Here is a 24642-nt window from a genome sequence, read left to right as displayed (position 1 = left end):
TTATGAAAACACAAGCCCCGCAATTAGCTATGCTTATAATTCAATCCAATCCAATCCAAAAAATTTGATTTGCACTTCTGAATGTTGGAAATGGATCACCATGTGGATAAATATATATGGAAAAAGTTTATATAAGGTGTCAACTTTCTATTATACGAGTAAAGTACACCTAAAAAAAAGATACAAACATTTATGGATTCAGGCCATACTCAAACTATTTCTTAGTCAGTCCTCCAGACCTGGCACTAGGGCTTCCACCAGGGCCAGGCGCGGCAAAAGCTCAAAAAATCAGCCCGGCCAAGGAAGACCTGGCCCAAAATTATGACTCTTCTCATTTCTCCGTCCTCTGTCTGCCATCTCTCTCTCACCACATTCTCTCCTTGTTTCTCCTCTATCTACCATCTCTCTCTCTCTCTTATGGTCTTACATGTTGGGCAGACCATTACATGGAATAGTGGGGCCAAGCAAATGCGTATGGAAGAGATGGGAGTAAGAAATGGCAGATGGAAGAGAGAGAGACCCACTTCTCTTGTTTCCACAAAGAGAGTGAGAGAAGAGAGACCCACTCCACAAAGAGAGAGAGAGAGAGAGAGAGAGGAGAGGGCTTCCCGTAGGGGAAGTGAGAAAAGCGGAGAGGGGCAAGGAGGGTTGCGTGATATTCAGGCCAGCCTGTTTAAAGCCCAATCCGGAACAAATCTGCCCTTGCCCGCGCCCGGCACAAAGCCTGTATTTGGCCCGAAGTTCAGGCCTGACACGGAGCTGAGGCCTGGCCCGGATCATTGGCAGCCCTACCTAGCACCCTGCCAGCAAGTGACGGGCAAGTCCAAGCCCAAGTCAGCAATCTTTTAATTGCTGCTTTAATGTTACAATAATGGCTCTTACTAGACCAGAACTAATTATCCCCTCTCTGCAAGTTTTTCATCAAGATGCAGCATATACACATCACACTGTACACAGACATAAGGTTAATTGACTGCAATGTTGAAATATCTGCAAATCTAGCATTTTCTTTTATTTTTTATTTTAAAATAAATCTAGCAATTTTGGTAACTCTGCATTACTCATTACAAAAAGAAAAAAAAAAAAAAAAAAGATAAACAGGTACCAAATTTTGAATGTTTTGCCCACAACAATGGAGCTAAGATATGAATCATAAATGAAAAATAAAACAGAAAAGAAAGAAAATAAGGTTATGCTCATCTTTTCCACTAAGCTAAAACTATGATCATATTGAGCTTTTATTTGGACTTTGATGCATACAAAGAAGCATAAACAATTACCAAAGCAGAAAGCGAAGCTGACAATGCTGTTATAGTGGATACATAGACCGAATGTACCTCATTTCCACACGGTACTCGCCACTGAACTACATCTGAAGTTGTGGCTTCTGCACCACCAAACCATGAACACTCCTTATCGTCAATACTTCCCCTTTTACAACAAATAATGGAATCTGACAACACAATTTCAACTGTAGCATGACTATCTTCACCAATAGGCTGCATTTAAGGTTGAAGCCTTAATAAGAATGTAACTAGAATAGTATCCACTCAATGCTCATAGAAGACTAATTGGGTTGGTACTATAGAAACACATGCAGTAAGGCACGTAGGGGAATTACTCATAAGCTTAAAGGGTGTGACTGATGAAGGCAAAACAACACCCCAAATCAACATCATTGTTTTTTTTTTTTTGCCAATCTTTATACCTTGACATTTTGAATAATTATTAGTTCTAATATGCATTTATTTTTTTAGTAAAGTTGTATTATTTATTGAACCAGTCCCTTTTTATAATTAATTTTTATTTGATCAGACTTAACCAGTACTTTTTTTGGAGTTAATTTTTATTGGACCAATCTTACTATATAGATGAGTCCCACTGAGCCGCCAAGTCAACTTTGATAAAAAAAGTGAACAAATCAGGTAGGAATCCTGAATCTACTAGGACTTTTATAAAGGTTCTCATTAATTTTTCAAGCATTATTAATCAAAAGATATCCAAAGAAATGCAAATAAAAACTTGAACTCCCCTGCAGTTGCTACAGGGAAACAAGAACAAGACAGCAAAATAATTTTTGTTTTTTTATAACAAATAACAAAGGAAAATTGAAACAGAAGGCCCCCCTTTAGCAAAAGAGTGTGTATACTGTGCTCCCTCACCAGCATACTATACATTTGCTCCATCGGGCAAAACACTTGGGAGCTTCTTTTTTTCTTTTTCTTTTTTTTTTTTTTGGGGAAATTTGGGATCCATCTAAGTATAACTAAATGATTTATTTTCAAAGATCATTCCCTCCAAAAATTGGATGGTTCCACTGCAATCTTGTATGCCATTTTCTTTAGGCACATAGCGAGTGAGAGATTTTATTATTATTTTACTTCTTTTGAGATTGGTTGCCAGGTTCTCACATCCCCAAAATTTGGGATATGAAGATACTCCTAGTGTAAGTTTTGCTTGAGGGAGTAGATAGATAGTATACTCCTGCGGGAGTAAGAAATCTTTTTGGCTTAGCAAAATGGATGTTAAAGTTTTGCTCGAGGGAGTAGATAGATAGTATACTCCTGCAGGAGTAAGAAATCTTTTGGCTTAGCAAAATGGATGTTAAAGAAGTATTTGTTTCCTCTCGAGTTAGGAAGATGATTTGGACAAAGATCTGAAGGCTACTGCCAGAGTGTAAGATTATTAGAAAAACCAGCCATTTACCAAAGACCCATATATGACGTTGCATATAATTGACCTGAGAGAATGTAACAATAATGACAAAAGAACATGAAAATCAATGAAAAGGAAAAAACTTACAGGGTAGCGTGCATGTAGGGGCAGCTCAACAGCGATTTCCAGTTCTCTCTTTTGTCTTGCTAAGATGCTATCCCAATCGATACTTACATGAACCTCAATAACCGACTGACCTGAATGAGCTGAAGGTAACTCTAGATTCGTATCTCCAAAAACACCAACATCAACAAAAACTTTAAAAAAAAAAAGAAAAAAAAGGCAGAGCCACTTAGTACCAGGAACCAGATCAATCCACACAAGGGGAAAAAGAGTCCGAATTAATTTGATATTTAGTCTTACCACCACGTCGAACCAGGTGTTGTAGCTCAAAGGGGTCTGCAAACACTCCACTCTGCAGCCTTTGGATTAAAACTAGTTCACAAGAATGTACTCGGAGCTGGTCGGGCCCATTTGCTTGAATGTCAAACACAATGGAAGAAGCTAATTGGCGATGAGAACCTTGCCCAATCAGTTGCCTCCGTAGAGTTCTCAGACTTAGGATTGAACCAAGATTGAGCTCCATCTGTTTACAAGGCTCTTGGGAACCTATGTTTGGCACTATAGTGGATCCATAAATAACTGAATCTAATGGAAAACCATGTTTCCTCATAGCATAATCAATGAGAAGCTTCTCGGAGCTTGGAAGACAACAAACTAAAGTTGAAGTACTGGATTCATGAAAATATGTTGTTGCATAAGTCCCATTGACCTGAAAGAAGTGCAACTTGAAAATGAACAGTTGAATGCCTTCAAACCAAGCACAGAGGAATGCAGGAAATAATTATCTATAACATCAAAAATCTATGGAATGAGAAAAATGATGAGATATATAATTCATTTCCATGTTAAAACGTCAAAAATAAGCATGCAGAAGATCAATTATCCATATCAGATCATTCTTCCAGGGGCAGTATTAACAGTAGGGGACCACAAGGATCTAACAAGGCAAAATTCATTGTGACTACAAAGAGACCCAAGTGAGCAATGTGGAACCAAGGAACTTACAATACAGCGTGCAAACTATAAAAGTTTTGTTTTTGTATTACAAAGATAAGGCCTTGTTGTGCTTGTCATAAGTGTTGTACACTTTGCTAACATGTTTGTCTAATAGTCGAGAATTAAACCATAGATGGATGACGTCTATTGAACGCTTATTCACTCTAACAGCCTAATTACTAATCATGCAACAAACCATTGCCATTCCAATAACGAAGAAAATAGAGAATTAACAAACTCGTAATAACTCCAAGAAATATTTTAAAAAAGAAGATAGATATTTGCTCGTTATATCAGACTTTTCGTGAAAGACTTTCCATGAAACTAGAATTTTCAGAAATGCCTTTAAGAAGTTGTTAAGGACTTTAGATAGCCATGTAGAAGCAGAAGTTCCAATCACTTTTGTTTTGGGTGGGTGAGGAAGGCAAATGAACCTTAGATGATGTGCTGCAGCTGTCAACACCATGACCATGGTGTGCCGATTCCCTATAAGTTTAAATCACTTGACTGAATTTAGAATTAATCTTGTACAAAATTTTTAAGTTCTGAGACACATTCCAATCTAGAGGTACCAGTACCAGTTTCATGAATAAAATGGAAGATCTTCAAACAAGAAGTGCATTCTTTGTGCAATTTCAGTTTTTCTTAACCAATATGCCAGCTACAATCTTGTAATCCTGCTTAACAGTTCGAAAAAATAGTCAGAAGAAAAGTCCGTTAGGCATTTTGGATTGAAACCAATTCATTTTGAAGTTGTCACCAGGAAACTACATGAATCCTGGAGTTAGTTAAAGGGACAAGGCTTCCACATGAAAGTCAAATCATAGTCTAGTTATGATATAGAGGTCAAATTAAGAGTTAGGGCCAAGATTCCAACACTGTGGCATAAGCTATCATGCATGGCATCCGGTTTGCTGAAATTGGAGAATGATGGAAAGAAGAGGGTATTATCACACACACACACACACAATGCCTGAAAATAAGCATGCATTTATGGTTCCACTTGATCTTTAAGGGGTATGGCGAACAGAGTTATCCTTAAGGAAAGAACACCAATGTTGTAGTACACAACAAAACAACCCACAACAAATGGATCTTCCCCCCATAGCAGCTCAATCCACTTTTAGTAAGGCTCCAAGGACAGCATAACACCCACATCTTTCATCCTTCATTTTAAGAACCTTTTCAGAAGCTTCTAGATTGTGTTGATGGCTGGACTTGTCCTGGAACCAGAAGAATAAGTCTAGAGAGGCTTCCACCACCTTTCAGATATTAATTCGGATATGAGAGTGCTATGAATAAGTAAACCGAGATCCTCCCAAACAAATACTCCGTCAGTGCGGACCTACCACTCAGATTGATAACTTGGCATTCCATGCTGCTATGTTCTTTACTTAAGATTGTTAAAGTGATCTTCCTCTGGTGCTCCTTTCAGTATTGGAAACAACGCTCATTTCACTTGGGAGTACTCACTATTCATTCAACAGCATATGTTGAAGCTTTCTGCTTAGTTTAGGCAGTAGCAAAGCAGACCCTACTCTTTATAGTGCATATATCTTTATGGACCGTTGAAATGTTCTTTCGTACTCCTTCCCGGGCAATGATATCATGCGATCTTGCACATGTTTCTCTAACCACTTTTTACAAAAAGAATAACGTCATCTCATCATCATCATCATCCGAGCCTTAGCCCAACTGTTTCGGGTCAGCTACACGAATCTTGTTCTGTCATTCCGCTCTATCAAGGGCCAAACCATCTATTTATAACATAGGATCATGATTCATGAAATAGACATGGAAAAAGTTTTATGTTGGATGTCAACCTATCACAACCCTCTTCCTTTCTTTATCCAAGCTTGGGAACGGCCATGGCAGAGTTCCCCATTCAGAAGATGATCATCAAATTAGGAATATAGCCGGAATTAATCCCAACAAGAAAAAGAAACCAAAAGTGTTACAAAATTAACAAGTGAAGACCTTTGGCTTTTTGGTCTCATAAGAAGAGAACCTGCAGAAATCCATTCGGCAGCATCTCCCATTTACAAGAAATATAGGAAGAACGTTAGCTGTAGTTATGCTAGGCAAGTCCACGGCAACCAGTCCCACAACTCAATTCACATAGGGATGTATAAATTACATCAACTTTGTCAATTTGTATACATATGTATCTGGGTACTTGCATAACATCACATGTGAGGGAAGTCTCGGTGCTGCAGTATCCACATTTAGGGTCTATTAATTTTATAGTCAAATTTAAGTGTTGATAAAACTAAAACTAAACATAAAAGAGCAAAAAACACCTTCTCAAGTTCCTCTCCATGTACACAATTCCTTCTACATTAAGATCGCTGATTTGTCCTATTTCTGACTTGCCTACATATGCCTATTTCCTTCACCCGATAAACAACCAAATATCTTCATGGTTCAAATTTCACAAAAATATTTCTGCTTTTTACTACCTACTCTCCACAAATGATCAGTTAGAGGAATGTCATATTTCATTATTTCCTACTTCAGATTTGCCCCCATTTCCCAATTTCTTCACCCAATAAACAACCAATATCTTCATAGCAAGTTATTCAAAAATATTTGTATTTCTACTACCCACTCTCTACAAAAGATTAGTTAATTAGAAGGAATTTATATTTCCATTATATTCTAGAGTAAGTTGTGAAGTAAAAGAATAATGACAAATAGGGAGACTGGCAGAATAACAGAATGCTTTATGATAGACATCTTGTTTCCTACTGGTTTATATAGTCTTGCCCCTTTTCTCCTAAGATCGATCTACATGTATACGAATCAAGGATAAGTTACAATAGCACCAAAAAAGTTATAATGAAGTGGGAATCCATCTAGGCGTCTAGAGGCACCTCAGCACAGCTCTTCCCAACTAGAACCAACTAACCAAGTAATTCCAACTGTAGGAACGAATACCAACCAGCCCGTAGGCAACCACATTAAGCCACCCAGAAAAACTTGAGATCCAAAAGCAAACATAAACCCAAGAATAAACATTAAGTAGAAAGAAACTATCATAGGAAAAAATACAAAATCAGTGTTCTAAATTTGTAATACTCAACAAAACTTAATAGATTTCAGATCCATGTTCTGGAAAGACTAGAATACCATCCCAAACATCACCTTAGAAAAATAGGATGGAAACAAGAATTCAAGAGAACTGCAAGCATGTTGGGTTCGAGTCCATAGCAGACCTAACAAGATGCTAGGCATGGGACACAAAAAGTTCTAGGCAAAATAATCCAACATCTTATTTCTCCCACTTATTAGTTTTTATCATGCAAGTGGTGATGCATGTAACACTCTTAAGACCAGCGTTTTAAAAATCAGCGAGACGCAACGGACTTCCCCTAGTAAATACGAGAATCAGTCATCCCGTGTCGATTCTTCTGTAAAACCGGGAATCGCCTGATCCTAGAAGAGAATCGGCAATTTGGAACATTGAATTGCTCCGATTACGTCATAAATCACGATTTCCGATGCTGATTACACGATTCCAGCCGTTTCGTGACGTCACAGGGCGAGTCCTTAACTGAGGACATTTTCGTAATTTTGTTCAAAATGTTACCGCAGGCGTACCCTTTCTCTCCATCGCACCAACGTTTAGGCTTTTGTAAAGGTATTTATACTGTATAAACTTTCTCCAATTCTTCGATGTGGGACTTGCCCAAAGATATATTATGGTGAAAATTCATGTAATATAGGCAATTATTGTAGAGAACTCTTCAGCAGCGTGTGAAAGGTTGCAGTGGTTAGAAGCAGTGTTTCTATGCGTGACGTCCCAAGCTTGAATCCCAGTTGGGACGCTATTGTGCAAAATTCACTTTTTGTCTTCATAAAAAAATAATAATAATAATAATAATAATAATAATAATATCATAAAAAAAACAAATAAAAAACAAATAAAAAGAAGATATGTTTTTACTTTTGTCTTCAAAAAAGTAAAATGAAGAAAATAATATCATGAAAAAAATAAAAAGTAATACAACAAGCAAAAAAAAAAAAAGGTAATTTAACATCTTTTTCTTCTTGTCAAAAAAAAAAAAAAGGTAATACAACAAATGTCATATTTTCTCGTAAAAAAAATAAGAGTATTTCTTGTCAAAAAAATAAAAGATATTTCTTAATAAAACAAATATTTTTAATACAAACTAGAAATAACTGATCTAATTATAATTTTTATTTTTATAATATGGTAAGCTTTAACATAAATTTAGGAATAATAATTTTAAGATATGATTCATACACATTTGAAATATTTCTCTGTCTCTAACAATCTCTTCCATTAAATTTACTCTAGAATTCTAAAAAATTATTTTTTTGAAAATTTGAAGTGTTATTTCGAAAATTGATGCGCATTCAAATAATTTCTATATTGATAATCAAATATTTTATTTATTTATTTATTTATTTACATTATAAATCTTGTAATGTATTATTTTTCTTACTGTTGTCAATAATACATTTTAAATTAAATGATATAATAAAATATTTTAAATTTGTTATTATTTATATAATAAAATATAAACCAACAATTTTCGTTGCAATATATAATACTATAGTTAGATAGGTTGTAATAATTTTGGATTATAATTAGTTAGGTTGTAATAATTTGGTTTTTTTTTTTTTTAGTGGATTATGGTTTTCTGCCGATTCGAGATTTTAGTGGCCATTTTTCATCGATTTAATCCATTATTTATTGTAGTCTATGTATGATTATATACTTTATCCATGGTAATTCTATGTTTTTTGTTTTATGTGATGCAAATTTAATGGTTAACATAAGTTCATACAGGGAAAGAACCTCTTAATTATTCGCAAATTGATTAAAAATGAAAGTTAATAATGTAATACCTGTATTTCTTATTGGATTCTTAAAAAATAACATTTATAATGAATTTTCATAAATTTTTTGGATTTTTTTTAAGGCTTAATCAGACCGATTCGGCCTATTCTCGATCCTGATCGCCGATTCACCGATCCGGATGGGTTTTTGAGGTGCCCGATCCGGGGCACCGATCCGTTTTTTAAACCACTGCTTAAGACTAAACAAAATGTGCGATTCATTTATAACCACAAGATTGTAATAAATGATACCTTTAGGGGTCTTCCAAATATATCATAATTCTGAAGTATAGGAGCTAAACATGCCTGCCGAGGCGACCACCTAAGTGCCTAGCCTAAAACCATATAGGCATCTAACAGTAACTTAGTTAAAAACAACAAAAGAACAAAGAAACACACAATGATACACAAGAAACAAAAGTATTGTAATTATGCATCCTAAATCTTCTCTATGTTGGTCTGAAGATTAACCAAACCCAGCTTGAAAGTCAGTGACTCAAATCTTCTTTCAAAAGGCTATCATAAAACTGCCACCAACTTCAACACTGTTAATTCAATGATAAAATCACATGCTATCTTAGCACAATTATCCAATTTCTAATGGTTTCCTCACTTTTGAATCATTGAATATGCACAGAACTCATGTCATCATAACAAAACCTCATAGCTCATGTGGGGTCAAGGGATTTCCCAAAGAAGAAGCCCTCATGGCCATGCAAAGGCAAGAAAAAAGGATGAAATTTATATATTTGCACCGTCAAAGAAAGGAACCATGGCATATATGTTTCGAACAGATTCCATTTTGAGAGAATTGAAAAATCACTATCTCATTGAAAGGTTCGATACATCTGCTGTTTTTCAACGCATTTATTTAGATAAACCGATAAAGATTCTGTTTTTTCCTCTTTCCAGATGGTAAATATTACTCATAACATGGAGCGTGAATCGAACCCATGTTTGAATAGTAAGAGACCAAGATAGGGCTCTAAAATTGCTCAACACACTCAAGGTGCAATAGACAGAGAAAGCAAAGGAGGGAGCTGATAAACACTGAGTTGGTATCAACAGGATAAGTATCATGGTGACGGCAGACTCTGGTGACCCACAATTTCATATTCATGGAGACCAAGAGGATCACCGATGAAGGCAGCAACACCGAGGAATGACCAAACTACAACATGATTAAAGAAGTTCAAATTGCAGATTAGAGAATGTTTAGGTACTACTGATCTAGTTATAGTTCTATGTATGATTTTCAAAATCATAATAAATTGGATTTCTCAGCCATGGCCAATGCTGTTTCATCTTATTCGAGGGAGGCATGTGACTCTCGAGTGAAGCTATGCTATCATGATCTCAACTCAACAAGTTTCAAGGACAAAGGCCATCAGCTCTCTACGTAGTGGTATATCTTGTAAAGGGCAAAAGAATGGTAACAATCAATGTTACCAAAGGTAACTGCTTTGGCTTTCTAGGTGCCACCCTGAATCAGGTGAGGGGATTTTTGCCACCATAGGTCGACATGACACTACTTTGCTCGTTTAATAGCAGGCGCTTGCCTGGATATTCCTACGCTTTTATAAGATTTCACCACCTAAAACTCCAAGCATTTATCTGAGCACCCAAGAGGGATTCATAGTATAGGGCAAACTACTATATCGAAATGATGTAGGAATAAAAACCTAAAGGCCGATTCTGAAGAATCCAAGTACACACTTTGTTGGATATTCACCATTTGATGATAGATAAACAATCCCTGGCAGTCCAAAGAACAGAAGCTATATCAATTGTTCCAAAATGGAATATGATCTTGTTGCTTCAGCCGTTGCCAATAAAGAGTTTTGTGTAGCAAAATGACTTGATGGCGTCGCTAATCTAAAAATCAAAACCGGCAACATCCATATATTGTGAATGCAAAGTCGAGAAATTGTAAATCTGAAAAAACGAACTAAAAAGTCACACGAGCTACAATTATGAAGTAACTAATAATCTGAACCACAGTTATGTGAAACAATTACAAAGTGGATGAGAAATGAATAAGAACTATGTGAAGTTGGGCAAATATATATCAGACATACAACTAAATGTTACCAAAGGTAACTGCTTTGGCTTTCTAGGTGCCACCCTGAATCAGGTGAGGGGATTTTTGCCCCCATAGGTCGCCATGACACTACTTCGCTCGTTTAATAGCAGGCGCTTGCCTGGATATTCCTACGCTTTTATAAGATTCCACCAACTAAAACTCCAAGCATTTATCTGAGCACCCAAGAGGGATTCATAGTATAGGGCAAACTACTATATCGAAATGATGTAGGAATAAAAACCAAAAGGCCGATTCTGAAGAATCCAAGTACACACTTTGTTGGATATTCACCCTTTGATGATAGATAAACAATCCCTGGCAGTCCAAAGAACAGAAGCTATATCAATTGTTCCAAAATGGAATATGAACATGTTGCTTCAGCCGTTGCCAATAAAGAGTTTTGTGTAGCAAAATGACTAGATAGCATCGCTAATCTAAAAGTCAAAACTGGCAACATCCATATATTGTGATTGCAAAGTCAAGAAATTGTAAATCTGAAAAAAGGAACTAAAAAGTCACATGAGCTACAATTATGACGTAACTAATAATCTGAACCACAGTTATGTGAAACAATTACAAAGTGGATGGGAAATGAATAAGGACTATGTGAAGTTGGGCAAATATATATCAGACATACAACTAAATGGCTTCACAACGCCGTTGACATAACAATAAGATACAACAGAAGTTAAAATCCACAAGGGACCAATCAAAAAGCAAAAAAGAAAAAAGAAAAGAAATGGAAACCCATCCTAGACATTAAGGAGATCCAAACCTCAGTGCAATGTCCCAGGTTCAATAAGAACAAATGATTTACACAATCCAAAAAATAATTTATAAAAATACAAAGAGAATTCTAGAAGTTTAATTTCCTACTCTTCAATTATGCTCCAAAGGTAATCGATACCATCAAGTTCACTTCATCAGCATTGCGACATAGAGCTGATCCAACCATATATGCATTAGGGATGCAAAGTCACTTTAGCAATCCTTCCAATAGCCTTATCTTTCTCAGGCAACAGTATAACATGTTCCAAGGATGCCACAATTTCAAATAATTCACCATCTTTTTTATCAATGATTTCGAGGCTTCATGCAAATATATCTACCCCCTGACCCCAATTAATTGGGAAAGGCTATGATGATGATGATACAAATATATCTACTTACATGAACACTATGCTTGCTTTTTGTTCAATGATTCATATCCTTACAGCATGCAAGCATGGAGGCAGCAACTCTAACGAAGTCGGACTCTCTAGTGCAATCACATTAAACAACATCCTAAATCTTCTGTTTCCAATGCTAGAATTTCCATTCCCATATATTTTTATAAGCAGGTTTACCTTCACTTTCCTTGTTAAAGCTAGCCCTGGTCGACTCAAACTTGGGTAAGTTACTCGGGCACGGCAGGCTGCCCAGAACAGGGAACAAGTATGTACCCTGTACGATACTCGCGCGTGTTCTATAGCGACTCACCTGAATACTGTGAAAACCAGGGCTTTTAAAAGGGGGAGGAAATCTACCCCCCTATTAAAACAATAACATCATCTATAATATGTAAAATCGATGCTATACTTTTCTGCTACATAAGAAGGCCGTGCATTTAAAGATTTCACAATCTTCAAATAATATATGTAGCTAGAGATGACAAGTAGTCCAGTTCCAATCAACCAACACAAATAATTAATTTGTAACTAATTTGATTCAAGGTATAGGAAATGAACCAATCATAATTACTTGATCAATGCCCGCCAAATCACATTCACAAATAATTAATCACCCATCTCAAATGTAACCCTTGCAATGGAAGCACAAGTAGAATCACCAGGAAGCACCATCTTTGTAATAGCAGTCACCAAAACGAGGTTGCATTTATAAAATATGAATTTTCTATTGTTGCCTGCTTTGTAGAGCTATAATCGGGTCAAGTCTAGGGTAGAGACTCGACACGGTTCAGGGTAGACTCGAACTAGGCCCGGTCCAGGTCAACTGGACCCGGAACCCATGCAAACCTGTTAGCTCTAGGCTGGAAGACCCAGACCCACGTCAGTTAGACCCGACCCGATTATCACCCCAAAGTTATCATGCAGACAAAATTGAAAACCCTTTCCAAGTGACATCAAGAAACTGTGTTACAAAAATCAAGAGTCAACTATGGAGAAAGTAAGGGCAGCTAGAACCACAGAAATCATCTCAACTACAAATCAAAGGCACCATGATTGTATGTTGTCAGAATAATTAAGAAAAAAATATCGTAGAAATAGGATGCACTTGTTCAACTGACCTCAGTAGCATAAGATGGTACAGCAACACAAATAACCAAACTAGCTGATATTAGAAAGGAAATAAAGCCACGCAATGAAGAACAACTTATATGAATCCGATGATGACTTGCCATTGCAAAACTGAAATAGAACAAAAGGAAATTTCAAATACATTTACACGTCTAACCAAGATATCATAGACTTGCCATTGCAAAACTGAAATAGAACAAAAGGAAATTTCAAATACATTTACACATCTAACCAAGACATCATAAAGTCATGACAGATTAACATTTATTCATTTCGTGTATAAACACCATGCAGATATTAGGAATGACAAAAAAACATACAGATTCACAAATGGGTGGTGACTAGGGCCCTCTCAAACAAATAACGATCTGGAGCTCAAACAATTTAGTGACAGAAGCACTGAAAGAGAAAGTGTCTTCAAGAGAGAGGATTTTCGGGTAAGTTCGAGAAAACGAAACTCTGAATATTCAGGATTTTGAAATTCTGAATAAAAGCATTGCTGGCTTTCCATGTATCTTGCTTATATGATGTCTTAATGTATGTCTTTTCCTTACATATATAGTTGTTTGACAATCTATGTAGCTATATTTCAGCATTTTCATAAATTTGAGATTTTGATGAACAAAATCAGAATTTATCGACAAAATCACAAAATATGTAGAGAAGTATAGTTAAGTAACTCAACAAATTGAAAGAAATAAATAATGGCATAAAGTATCCACATGCAACACAACATTGATCCAAGAAGCCTTAAAAAAAATAAAAAAATAAAAAACCACAAAATTTCATTAAAGTGAAACCCCAAAGTGTGCCTCAAAAAATACTAAAAAAATTTGACAAAATCCATCAATCTGAAACCCTATATAACTCTCAGAAACCTTTTAAAGAAAAAAAGGAATATGAAAAAAATCCAGAACCAACAATCAGGTTAGAGAAACAAACATCCTCAGGTTACCCTAAAAGCCCAGGTGATGGCTTATCAACCCATTACTAGAAACTGAGTGTCAATACACATAAAGCTCGATCCCAGAGAGAGAGACCATACGCCGCACCTTGTTCCACCATTCTTGCGTCTCTGCTACTTCCATCTCTTCTCTGCCATTTTTAATGCAAGATCTCGGCACCGGAGTAGAAAGGGAGAAAATAGGTTTTCACCATGAAAACGCAATTCTAGAGCGAAGGAGGGAGGGTGGGGTGCTCAGCAAATACGTTCGAGAGGTGGGCGAATAGCATGCTCCTGTGAGACGCTATACTGTACAAAAACTCCCTCGATCAATATCGCTCTTTGAGAGGAATTTTTGGATCCAGGTTTTAGAAATTCTTTTTAAAATAAAAAACTTTAATTATAGTTTTTTAATACCCACATCTTTCCCTATAAAAATTGTTAAATCTTTGGACTTCATTATTTTTCTAGGCACACAAGGAGTTCGAGTATTTTTATTTTTTTTTCATTTGAGAATGGTCACTACGTTCTAGGATCTATGCCCTTTCGTTTGAAGTTTTTAACTTTGAAGTATTAGTGCAGGCCCTCTTTTTTTTCATAAAAACTGAAGCCCTCCCAATAAATTGGCGAAAATTGATTAAAAATTCCGCTTTTAACCGGAATCTACCAGCGGGAAATATGGTTCTCGCATGAAATTATCAAAATATACCGAAAAGATAAATTATTTAACATACTATTTATTTTTATTTAATTTTGAAATATTTATAGAAAGCACTTAACCATGAGTTGGATTAGTCGACATATGACACACATCTAATAAAAAATACAACATATAATAGTAGTTTGTATGCAAATTTGCAATTTAGTCCTACTTGATTTTTCAGAAATGAAAAATTCTTAGATTTTTTATTTTACATTTAAGTCTTAATTTTAGAGTTTTTTATTTCCCATTTACCCTGATTTGGACATTGAATGTTGAAACCACGTGAAAATAGAAATACAAGATCCCAAAAAGTTGATTTGAATGTTAAAAACAAAACATTGGACCTATCACCTAGTTTTGAAGATCGGACTAGATCATAAATTTCCCTAATATGTATTATAGGCTTGCCTTCAGTTGTGGCATGAATTACATCTTGTTTACGCGTTAGTTATTGAAAACAAGCCAAGGCGAGCTCAAAGTTCACCTCTACTTAAAGTCTGGTTCAAGCTCGGTTGTTCAAGCCTGTGTCAAGCTCAAGCAAAACTCAAGTTTTATCTGGTCTAAGACAACCTAGACCACACTCAAGCTCAAATTGCTTGGTCCATTGACAACCCTACCCTGCGAGTACAATTTGCAGTTGCAACAGGGATAAACTAATCTCTAAACACAAATCTCAGGTAGAAAAATTCCTTAAATTGCTCTCCATGCTGCCATCATTATCAAATCTCAGGTAGAAAAATTCCTTAAATTGCTCTCCATGCTGCCATCATTATCATCGTCAAAAACATTTTCCCAACTAATAGAAGTAAGCCACACAAATCCCAGTATATCATTATGCTCTATTAAGGGTCATACCCTTAGTGAGGCTATAAGTACCATATCTTTTCTCATTAAATTGCTCTCCATATACAATCATTAATATATTATCTAACATTACATTGGAAAATCAAACAGCATTGCATTTGAGAAAGGCAAACAGAGTTTGGAATCCAGGTTCCACGTCGCATGCACTGACCATCATTCTTCCGGTTTAAAAATATCCAATCTCCACTATGTTACACTTGAGAAAAAGAACCTAAATATGTGCGTGTACACATGCACACACTAGAGAGAGAGAAGTGGATTCCTGCAAATACAGATGCTTAGGCATGGAAAGACAAATTGAATTGAAGAACCATCCAGAAATTAGAAACAGTGAAATCTTGTGCAGGTATGAGACATCATAGATTACTGCATTGCATCACCTTTCTACACTTAAGGAACAATAATATTCATGAATTTCCGCTTAGCAAATGCCAGCCACCATTTGTTTGGGGTGCCATTGGGCCGATATGCACACCTCAGCAACCTCCCACTGGTTTCCTCTCTGATCTGTTTAAGATAATTCCTGAACAATTCTGCAATTACAACACCGCTTAGAGTAACCAATAGCCCAAAATCTATTGTCGCAAAGCAACAATAGCTCAAAATCAACATCCAAGAAAACCCAACAATTGAAGATGTATAAAATTCAATACTGAAATATGTTGTGATCCATGTGCGCAAGCTAAATCACATGATGAATAGTCATTGAGAGGGAGTAGGAACCAGAATATAAATGACCCAGGTGCTGCTAGGTGCTATCCTGGTCCACCACTGGCCATACATTGATTGGACGGTGATAATTAGTCACCAAGATTTTTCTATGATCACATAAAGCACGGTAAACTTTCTCTACCCTATGATAGCAGCAACAACATTTGTGGTGGTCGAGCTAGAGTTAAGTAATACTTCAAGTAGATAAGGACAGGGGAACTATAGCAAACTCCTCTGGAGTATAGGTATATCGTACTCCAAGGCTAGATCAACCGTTCATTCCCACTAATGAATGGTTCAAGATCAACTGGAAAGGCACGATGAAAAATTCACCCGGGTACAGTTTATCTCCAACCATTCATAAAATACCACTCCATTGAACAATGGTAAAGATATAAAGAAATAGGACCTGCTTCTCGCTGCGACGGTGGAAGAGCAAATAGACCACCAAAAGGGAACCCAGGTTCTCCAGGCACAGGGACCTTCTCAAGCCCGAGATTAATGATGGCTTTTGTCCCTTCAGCCAAAGTTCTACAACCTTCAAGCCTCTTTAGAGCCACGTTTATGTACAGGGTGAGATAGATGAGAAGCTTATCTGCAGAGCTTTTGATGTCAAAGTTCCTAAAGAAAACATTTGCTCGAAAGAAAGTGATGGCTTCATCCACAATATCACTCCTATCTGCCAAAAACTAAGTCGAATAAAATTAATTAATCAATTCAATGCTCTGAAACTAAGAAACAATATGAAGCCCATGACTGCCTCAGCTGACTCACCCTATTCATGTGCAGCGTCCTTCCAAAATCCATGGATTTTGGATCTAATATTTAACAATCTCAATCAAAACAATCAACAATCATGAATTTGGAAAAAATAATAAATTTTAAATCTTAAAAATAGATGTTTCAAAATTGTTCTTGGACCATTTATTTAAATCTTCTATAATAATCTTTTTTTAATTTAAATTTTTTTTTTTTTCAGATTCATGATCTTGATAATCAAGATTATCGACTTAATTTTAAGATCCAAAAGGATTTTGGAAGGAGAGCCCACTTAACATGAACTCAGGAAAATGTTTCCATACATATATATGGAAATGAACAGTTTGCATTACGTGTTGAAATTTTCTTCTGAAAATTAAGAGTCCTAAGGACCTCAAAGTTTGCACAAGTGTGTGCCTCATCCAGGTGCCCCAAATAAAAAGTAATAAAATGGATGTGGTTGTAAAATGTTGGGCAAAATGTTTCTATGGTTCTTGGACATCGAGATTGCCCCCTCCTTCAATCTGGGCCATTAGGCTTACACTATAGTGTATAAGCTCTTCGGCTTATAGAATTTTTAACTATAATATTTAGGTACATAAAAGCTTATATGACGACCTTTATTAGAAACTGGAGCAGGGCCTTTAATGTGGCTTTTCAAGGGGAGTAGAGGGCACCCACAAGCTTTAGTAATGCCTTCTTCATCTACAAAACTTGAGTGATAAACCTGTCACCAAATGCAATTAGTTTCATTCTAACAGCGCAACATAGACAGACTACATGCGTACAACAAATTTATGGATAGAAACAAAAAGGATGATGCTCAATCATTCCAGCGCCTTGGTCAATCATATTGAATAGGACAAGGAAGGCTCCAAACAGATGCTATCTCTATAAATGAACTTATACCAGACCTAATCCATGTCTCATGCTATGCATGGATGTGTGGGGAAGGGTGGGAGAGTGTGTGTGTGTGTGCGTATGTATGAGAGAGAGAGGGAGAGAGAGAGATTCATTGAGTTGGATTTCACATTGGAGAGAAAGAGGATAGGAATCCTGCCTTTTTTATTTTTTTGGAATCTTCCTTGGATTATGGATTGAATTTTCACGTGAGATAGAGAGATTGTGATCCCTTTTTTTTGGGAGTATATGGACTGGACTTCCATAAGGAGAGAGAAATTTGATAAACTTTAGATGGACATTGGAGAGAGATACTAAAACCCTTTTCCTGTGGAGCTGAATTTAAATAGATAGAAACAAAAGGATGCCAGTTGAAGATAAATAATGGAAGGTTAATTCATTATCAAGAAATCAAAGGCCAGGATAGGGTTGTGCTACTGACAGACATGCATTTCAAGACAAATAGAAGGTATCAGATATCGAGGAGTTATAAGAGTGGCCTAAAGCATTAAAAGGAAGCTCCTTTTTACAAATGCAAAAGAAAGCATAAATAATCAATTTGTAAATTATGACTTGTGTGTATGGGAGGAAGGGAGGGACAAATAGATTTTCTTTGTGACCTTGAAGCAGAAACTACAATTCCAGTCACCACAGCAATCATTATATTTATATGTGAGAGGGAAATGTGGGAGACAAGAGACACAAAAATAAGAATAATATACAAGAACAATGTTCTTTAAATATTGATCTACGTGAGGTGAATGAACAGAATTTATAATCATTCCTGATGCATTACAAAGCACTAACATTTATAAAGAATAAATGTCACAGAAAAGAAATCATGCTACTCGGGGGAAAGAGTATATGAATAGCAAAAACAAGAAGCAGTTTTCACTAATTAAAAATCTTTTTTTGTGTGTGTATAGAAAGCAAACAAATATCAACTTTGTTCAACAGGAAAGGATACTGACCATTCTTAAAGCAATGGGAGTAAGGGGCAACCCCTTCTTTTCACAGTCCTGAGTTATGGCCAAACTTCAAAGAAATCTGCATGGGTTGTTCAAAAACTATTCAATCAAAACAAAAGGCAAAAACTAACTTTTTAGTGATGAAGAGAATAGTAGTGATATATGAAAGCACAGAGAAACATGCAGAGAGTGAATGGAATAGCATGAGTAACTAATAACCAGGGTCAGGTATAACCACCATAAGAATGATACAGTATCATACTTCCCCACTTCTTATTAATCTTTCATGCAAAATAATTGTAGAGCACATTTCCTATTAACCATTAACTAGCATAAGATAAAGCAATTTCGTGCAAACAAGTAAATAAGCGAAGAAAATAAATACCCTTCGGATATGAAGATATCATGGGGTGAGACAGCCCTCATGGCCAAAGGCATGAACCTAACACTTGATTCCTCAAATTCACCTCAATGTTCAACTATGTGCATGCTAATGCACATTATAGGATTACAATTATCTACCCCACTTCCACTATGAAGCAGTATTTGAGTTGAGGTTCAGAGTTTTATATACGGGTTTAGGGTGAGAGGGTCAAGTTCCCAATCCCCGTTAATCAACCCAAAAGGAGAGCATTATTCTTAACTTAGGCATGCACAGTCCTTTCTTTCATCAGTTAAACACAAATCAGTGGATATTTCATCCATTTTGTATTTAGGGTGGAAATAAACTTATACCTTTGACATTTCTATTTTAAATCCTATAGGCACAAATGTAATAGGCTTCTTGGGACAAACTCAATGATTTCCTCACCATGTATCCAGTTATTCTGCCTCCCAGTACTCAGAGACCGCTCCAATATAACGAAGACCGTCACAAGTTCTTTTAAGTTATAATATATAAAACTAAATGGTTCACAATATCTATGATCTCTATCTTAGCGTGTTACATGTCACTGCCTCTTCCAACAGCCACCTTCTAAGTGGTCATGTTACACTCCATAACTTCTCTTTTTTATGGATCCTAAAAAAGAATCAAGTGCGTAACTTATTTAGTAGAATTCTCACACTAACATTTGCTCATGGGATATATACTATAGTGGTAATTATTAGTCTGAAGTAGGAACAAGTTCGATAAACAACCCAGAGTTAGAGATCCATAATATTAATGGAAGAATGATCCTAATGGATCTCAGTCTCCTTAACAAGGAAACAGGGATACATCATGTCAGGTCGAGACTCCAATCTCCTAAAATTAGAAAGAAAATAAAAATAATGATAATAATCCATAAATGAACACCCATATATTTCCCAAAATCAAAAGGTTGAATTGTCTGGATTTTTTTTTTTGACAAAAAACATTAATAATACAAAATTAGCCCTTTCGAACCATGGTTTTTCCATCCAAAAAGCACCTGGACAAGAAAAGATGGGAGAAAGAGAGAGAGAGTACTCAGAAACTTTGACATACACACACACACACACACACACACAAAGGGAGCGATAGAGAGAGAGAAAGAGAGAGAGAGAGAGAGAGAGAGAGAGAGAGAGAGAGAGAGAGGAGGGAGAAAGAGAGAAAAGAGTACTCATTGCCTCAATGTCACAAAGAGGCCACTATATATTTAAAGACTAGGCGAATTACATTGATAACAGAGAAAAGAGTGCTCTTTTCCATTATCATTCCTCTAAAACACAAACTAAAACTCATCTCAGCAATTACACAAACCAAGAGGGGTATGTGCTTGTGCGTGTATCTATTAGCCCTCCTGCCAGTCTATCTCATCTTCATCATCATCGTCCTTGAATGCATCGGCTTCCTCATTCAGATCATTTATTTTGGGAGCTGCAGAGGAAACCCTTGAAGATGTAGCTTCTTTCCATTCTACATAATCTTCATCTTCATTGTATTCTTGTTTCACCTTCATGCCAACCCAGCGCTCGGTCTGTGTCTCAGAAACACCATTTATGACATTGGAAGTGGAGGCCACACTGTAAGCAGCAGCAGCTTGCTCCTCTTGCTAATATGCCTTAAGATACTCTTCCTGTATATCTGTTTGAGCGTTCTGTTTCTCCTCCTCTTTTGGCTTTTTCTTTTCAAATGGATGAGCCATTGAAGCATTCTGTCTTTATTTCTTGCTTGACTTCCCCTCGCTGCTCATTTGTGAGGTTCATTCCTTGCTGTATCATCCAAGAAGGAAGAACCTTGTGCACAGTGGCCGCAGAATCAGGCTTTGAATCCTCTTCCTTTACTTCTACACCAGCTAAAGCAACCTCAACCCTGGTTTCCCCAAGGAAAGGCATTGGAGTTCCACCATATCACTGCCCTTGAGCAGCTGTTGATGAGTCATTAAGAGCCGAATCACCATTAGCCGCACGACCTGCTGCAATAGCCCTTGCTTCCCAAGCTTGAAAAGTTCCAAATTCAGGAGCAGGCAGGTCTTTCACTCTTGCCTACTTGTCCATCAATGGCTTCAGCTCAACCTCAATTCTTCCCTCAATTTTTCCCACATCCTCTGCCTTGCATTGTCATCTCCATCACCCATTTCCTCAACAGCTGTCTTGTCACTCTCAGCGACAAGTTCAGCATTGCAATTTTCACAATGGAAACTTTCGTCGTGCATGTTTATCAACTGAAGTGCATCCAAAGAGAAATCCTTTTGCTTACAATTAGGACATTCATATTTCTGGATGGTATTCTTGTCCTCCATATCATCTTTAAGCTTTTTTTTCATGCGATGAATTATGTACCTCACAATGACATATATCTGAGCATAGTCTAAACAGCAGTATGAGTGGGTATTCATCTTCATCTTTTCTTCGCTGTTTCCATTTAGCTGGCCATCACCTGTGGCAGCAAGTGCGGCATTGTAAACTTTTGCACTTTTTGCTGTCTCTCTACAATGATCCCTCATGGCGAACTTCTCTTCCTCAAAAAATCGTGAAGTACGACGAAGTTGTTTTGAGTGCAGCTTCAGATCCTTTGCTAAGTCTTCTTCTTTGACCGATTGGCGCCTGGTTAAAGCATCAAGAACAACTACAGCCATGCCTCTATTGTCACTTCTGCCTGTCTTTGGCTGGTTATCACCCTTGGTACTAATGTCATCATAAAATGCTCGAGCTGCGAGCTTCACCAGCCTTTTAAAGGAATCCACGCTGCTCATGATGCAGTCAGGAAAAATTAGGGTTCTTGATCATGTGAAGAGAGAGAGAGAACATTGATCGTGATGGAAATTTGATAATCAAGTGGAGGGACTATAACTGCACTGTTCAATGCTCTTGAATAAATTAGATGTGTGGGAAATGTCAATTCTTCCTAGAGTTCTATTAGGTTTAGCTTGGACTGGGACAGGAGCTAGAGAGAGAGAGAGCTTGTGTATGCTTCTTCTTCAGAGCTCTATTCCCTTCTTCAACTTTCTCTCCCCATTCACAGTTGCAACATTTTTCCCCAAACCTCTCTTCTATCACTAATTCTACCTCCCCTTCTTTGTCTTCTTCTCTCTCTTTGCCCTAATCTCGTGCGACCTCCATATCTCTCCTGTTTATCTCCCTCCTCTAGGTTTCTCCTCTCTCTCTCTTCTCGCTGATTGTCTAGATTTTCCTCATGATTCTAAGTCCTCGTTCATAGAAGACACTCCCATTTATTCTCCAATAATTTTTCTATAGCCCCAAATGCTTATAAGCATCTCTCCTTAATTTCATCATACAAATACCAAAAAATACAACCAAAAACCGAGAGACAATATACGCATCAACTAATCACTTTACATAATAATAAACATTTTCAGACCAGATCGCCCACAACTCAACAAGTCATTAAATATGATTATATAAGCAAATCACAAAATTCAGCCAAATTACAGATCAAACAGGGAGAAGATGCCTGTTTCAGTCAGATCAGAAGGAACTACATCAAAACCATGAATGGAGATGGAGAGAAACCAAAATAGATGAGAAATTGAAGTCACATGAAGAATTACCTCCCTGTAATGGCTGAAAATTCACTTCCCTGAACAAAAAACACCACCTTTATAAATATTTCAGCTGTGAAAAACCAAGGTAGAGCGCCATTTTCGAGAGAGAGAGAGACAGATTATAAAACCATGAAAATTTCCTAAAAACATAACAGAAAATACTTAAAATATGAAAGAAACACCAAAGTTTCGTGGAGATCATGGCTTCTGTCTCTAAACACTAATTACGCACCTTTAAACCCTAAATTGCAGAACTTGATTCCATCTGCTGCGAATCAATGCATCGAAAGATGGCTGCGAATCGCCGATTTTGAAGATAGTTGCCGATCGTTTGGATTTCAGAGAGAGAGAGAGAGAGAGAGAGAGGCAATTGCAAGTTTTGTTAAGGTTGAGTTTGAGATTAAATATTTTACGGAAAAAGTTTATATACTTAAGGATGAAGAATTAAGATGCACCTCAAAAATCAATCCAAAAAATAGGGATAATTTTAAAAAAAAATTCATTGACAACCCTAAAAATGGTTTCTTTCCATTTTTGTTTAAGCGCCATAAAAAAAGCTTTAAAAATTTCTTAGTGCCGTGTCTTTTTTTTATCTCCCTCCTTTATTCACTTTTGATCATAAAAATTAATAAGTTTCAACATTTTTTACCTTCAAAATTAATATTTAGATTTTCAACAAATCCTTTTATATCATTTCAATCCAAAAATATTATAAAAATGTTTCAACATTATTTCAAAAACTTTTTTAACCCCAACCATTATATCTTTTAACCCAAAAATATTTCAAAAATAATTTCTTATTATATTTTTACCTTTTCAGCCGTTTCAATGCTACGTTGAGGGCTCCTTATTTCTCTCTCATATTGAGTTGAAATGGTATTAAAAAGTTTGTTGGGGTTAATTTTTATAGTCAAAAGTGAATAAATAAGATAAATAAAGTGTAAGAGTTACGATGAAATCCTTAGGGATTTTTTTACGGTACTTGAAAGAAAAATAGAATAAGGGTTTACCATTAAATAAGATGGAGAATTAGGGTTCTGTATGAAATTTTTCCAAAAAATATTGATTTGTTGTTGATAGACTGTCTAATTGGTCATTTCGATATCGAGATGTATGACTATAGGAAAAATAAAACGATTTCGAGTCCATCTAATAAAATGTAATTTGAAAATGTCTATATTTTATGAAGGATAAGCTTTCTATGCTTCCCTTACCACATAAAACTTATATACTTCCCCTTTTCCAACCATCCATTTTGAATGGAAGGCTAGGATTGCCCCATTCACAATGTAACGTCTCTACACTATTTTATTTTTAATTTTTTTTCTATAAACTATTTTGACATCAAATTTTGGACGTTCAATCCTTTATTAAACTCGCACTAATAAAAAATATTTTTAATAAAATAAAATGATCAAAATACCCTCGAAAGTTTCAAGGGGTATTATTGTTATTATATTTTATCGAAAAATTATTTTTAATATTTTTTTATAGGTGCGCCCCAATGATAATGTGGCATGTACCAAAATTCATATTCATTTGTATAAAAAAAATTAAAAATAAAATACTTTGAGACGCCAGATCTAAGATCAAACAATGAGTGGCTATCTTGATCAAAATCAGACGGCTGGATGGTAGGGGAAGCATAGATCTTCTATGCTGTAGGGAAATTATAGAAACATTTCCCTTAATTGAATGGGTGTGGTTTGTATAAGGTTAAGGCATTAAACAATCTAAAGAAGACGCACCTTCAAATAATGCCGGAATATATTGTTTTAGTATCATAAATTTTTATGATGTCTTGAA

At 36.2% G+C, this 24642-nt stretch overlaps 2 protein-coding genes and 1 pseudogene across 32 annotated transcripts; all 3 read right to left on the bottom strand.

Moving 5' to 3' along the window:
• Positions 1 to 987: 987 nt before the first annotated feature.
• On the bottom strand, positions 988 to 16063 carry LOC18435656 (phosphatidylinositol-glycan biosynthesis class X-like protein). 27 transcript variants are annotated; one of them, XM_088853085.1, is made up of 5 exons: positions 15911 to 16063; positions 13011 to 13131; positions 3079 to 3487; positions 2803 to 2972; positions 988 to 1499 (listed from the first exon to the last, which is right to left on the bottom strand). In XM_088853085.1, exons 2-5 carry the CDS (start codon positions 13122 to 13124, stop codon positions 1239 to 1241), a joined length of 954 nt encoding a protein of 317 aa, XP_088709211.1. In that variant the 5' UTR covers positions 13125 to 13131; positions 15911 to 16063; the 3' UTR covers positions 988 to 1238. The 27 variants fall into 27 exon arrangements, with proteins under 27 accessions (XP_088709211.1, XP_088709218.1, XP_011623873.1 ...); XM_088853092.1 differs by having other exon boundaries at positions 988 to 1453; XM_011625571.3 differs by lacking the exon at positions 15911 to 16063 and adding an exon at positions 14073 to 14511.
• Positions 15528 to 23654, bottom strand: ARPC3 (actin-related protein C3). Of its 4 annotated transcripts, none has more exons than XM_011625569.3 (6): positions 23069 to 23654; positions 22843 to 22871; positions 18872 to 18947; positions 17619 to 17727; positions 16651 to 16920; positions 15528 to 16063 (listed from the first exon to the last, which is right to left on the bottom strand). In XM_011625569.3, the coding sequence occupies exons 3-6, from the start codon at positions 18872 to 18874 to the stop codon at positions 15921 to 15923; spliced, it is 525 nt and encodes a 174-aa protein (XP_011623871.1). In that variant the 5' UTR covers positions 18875 to 18947; positions 22843 to 22871; positions 23069 to 23654; the 3' UTR covers positions 15528 to 15920. The 4 variants fall into 4 exon arrangements, with proteins under 4 accessions (XP_011623871.1, XP_011623872.1, XP_088709230.1 ...); XM_011625570.3 differs by having other exon boundaries at positions 16651 to 16836; XM_088853104.1 differs by lacking the exon at positions 23069 to 23654 and having other exon boundaries at positions 22843 to 22873.
• LOC18435654 (uncharacterized) lies at positions 20464 to 22873 on the bottom strand (annotated as a pseudogene). Its single transcript, XR_016045440.1, has one exon. The product of XR_016045440.1 is annotated as an uncharacterized LOC18435654 (transcript).
• Positions 23655 to 24642: the final 988 nt, after the last annotated feature.

Source organism: Amborella trichopoda, chromosome 12, assembly GCF_054954075.1.
Source record: "Amborella trichopoda isolate Santa Cruz 75 chromosome 12, AtrichopodaSantaCruz75HAP2 v2.0, whole genome shotgun sequence".
Classification (NCBI taxonomy): domain Eukaryota; kingdom Viridiplantae; phylum Streptophyta; class Magnoliopsida; order Amborellales; family Amborellaceae; genus Amborella; species Amborella trichopoda.
The sequence above is the reverse complement of the archived record's forward strand: the minus strand, read 5'-3'. Positions and strand labels throughout refer to the sequence as shown.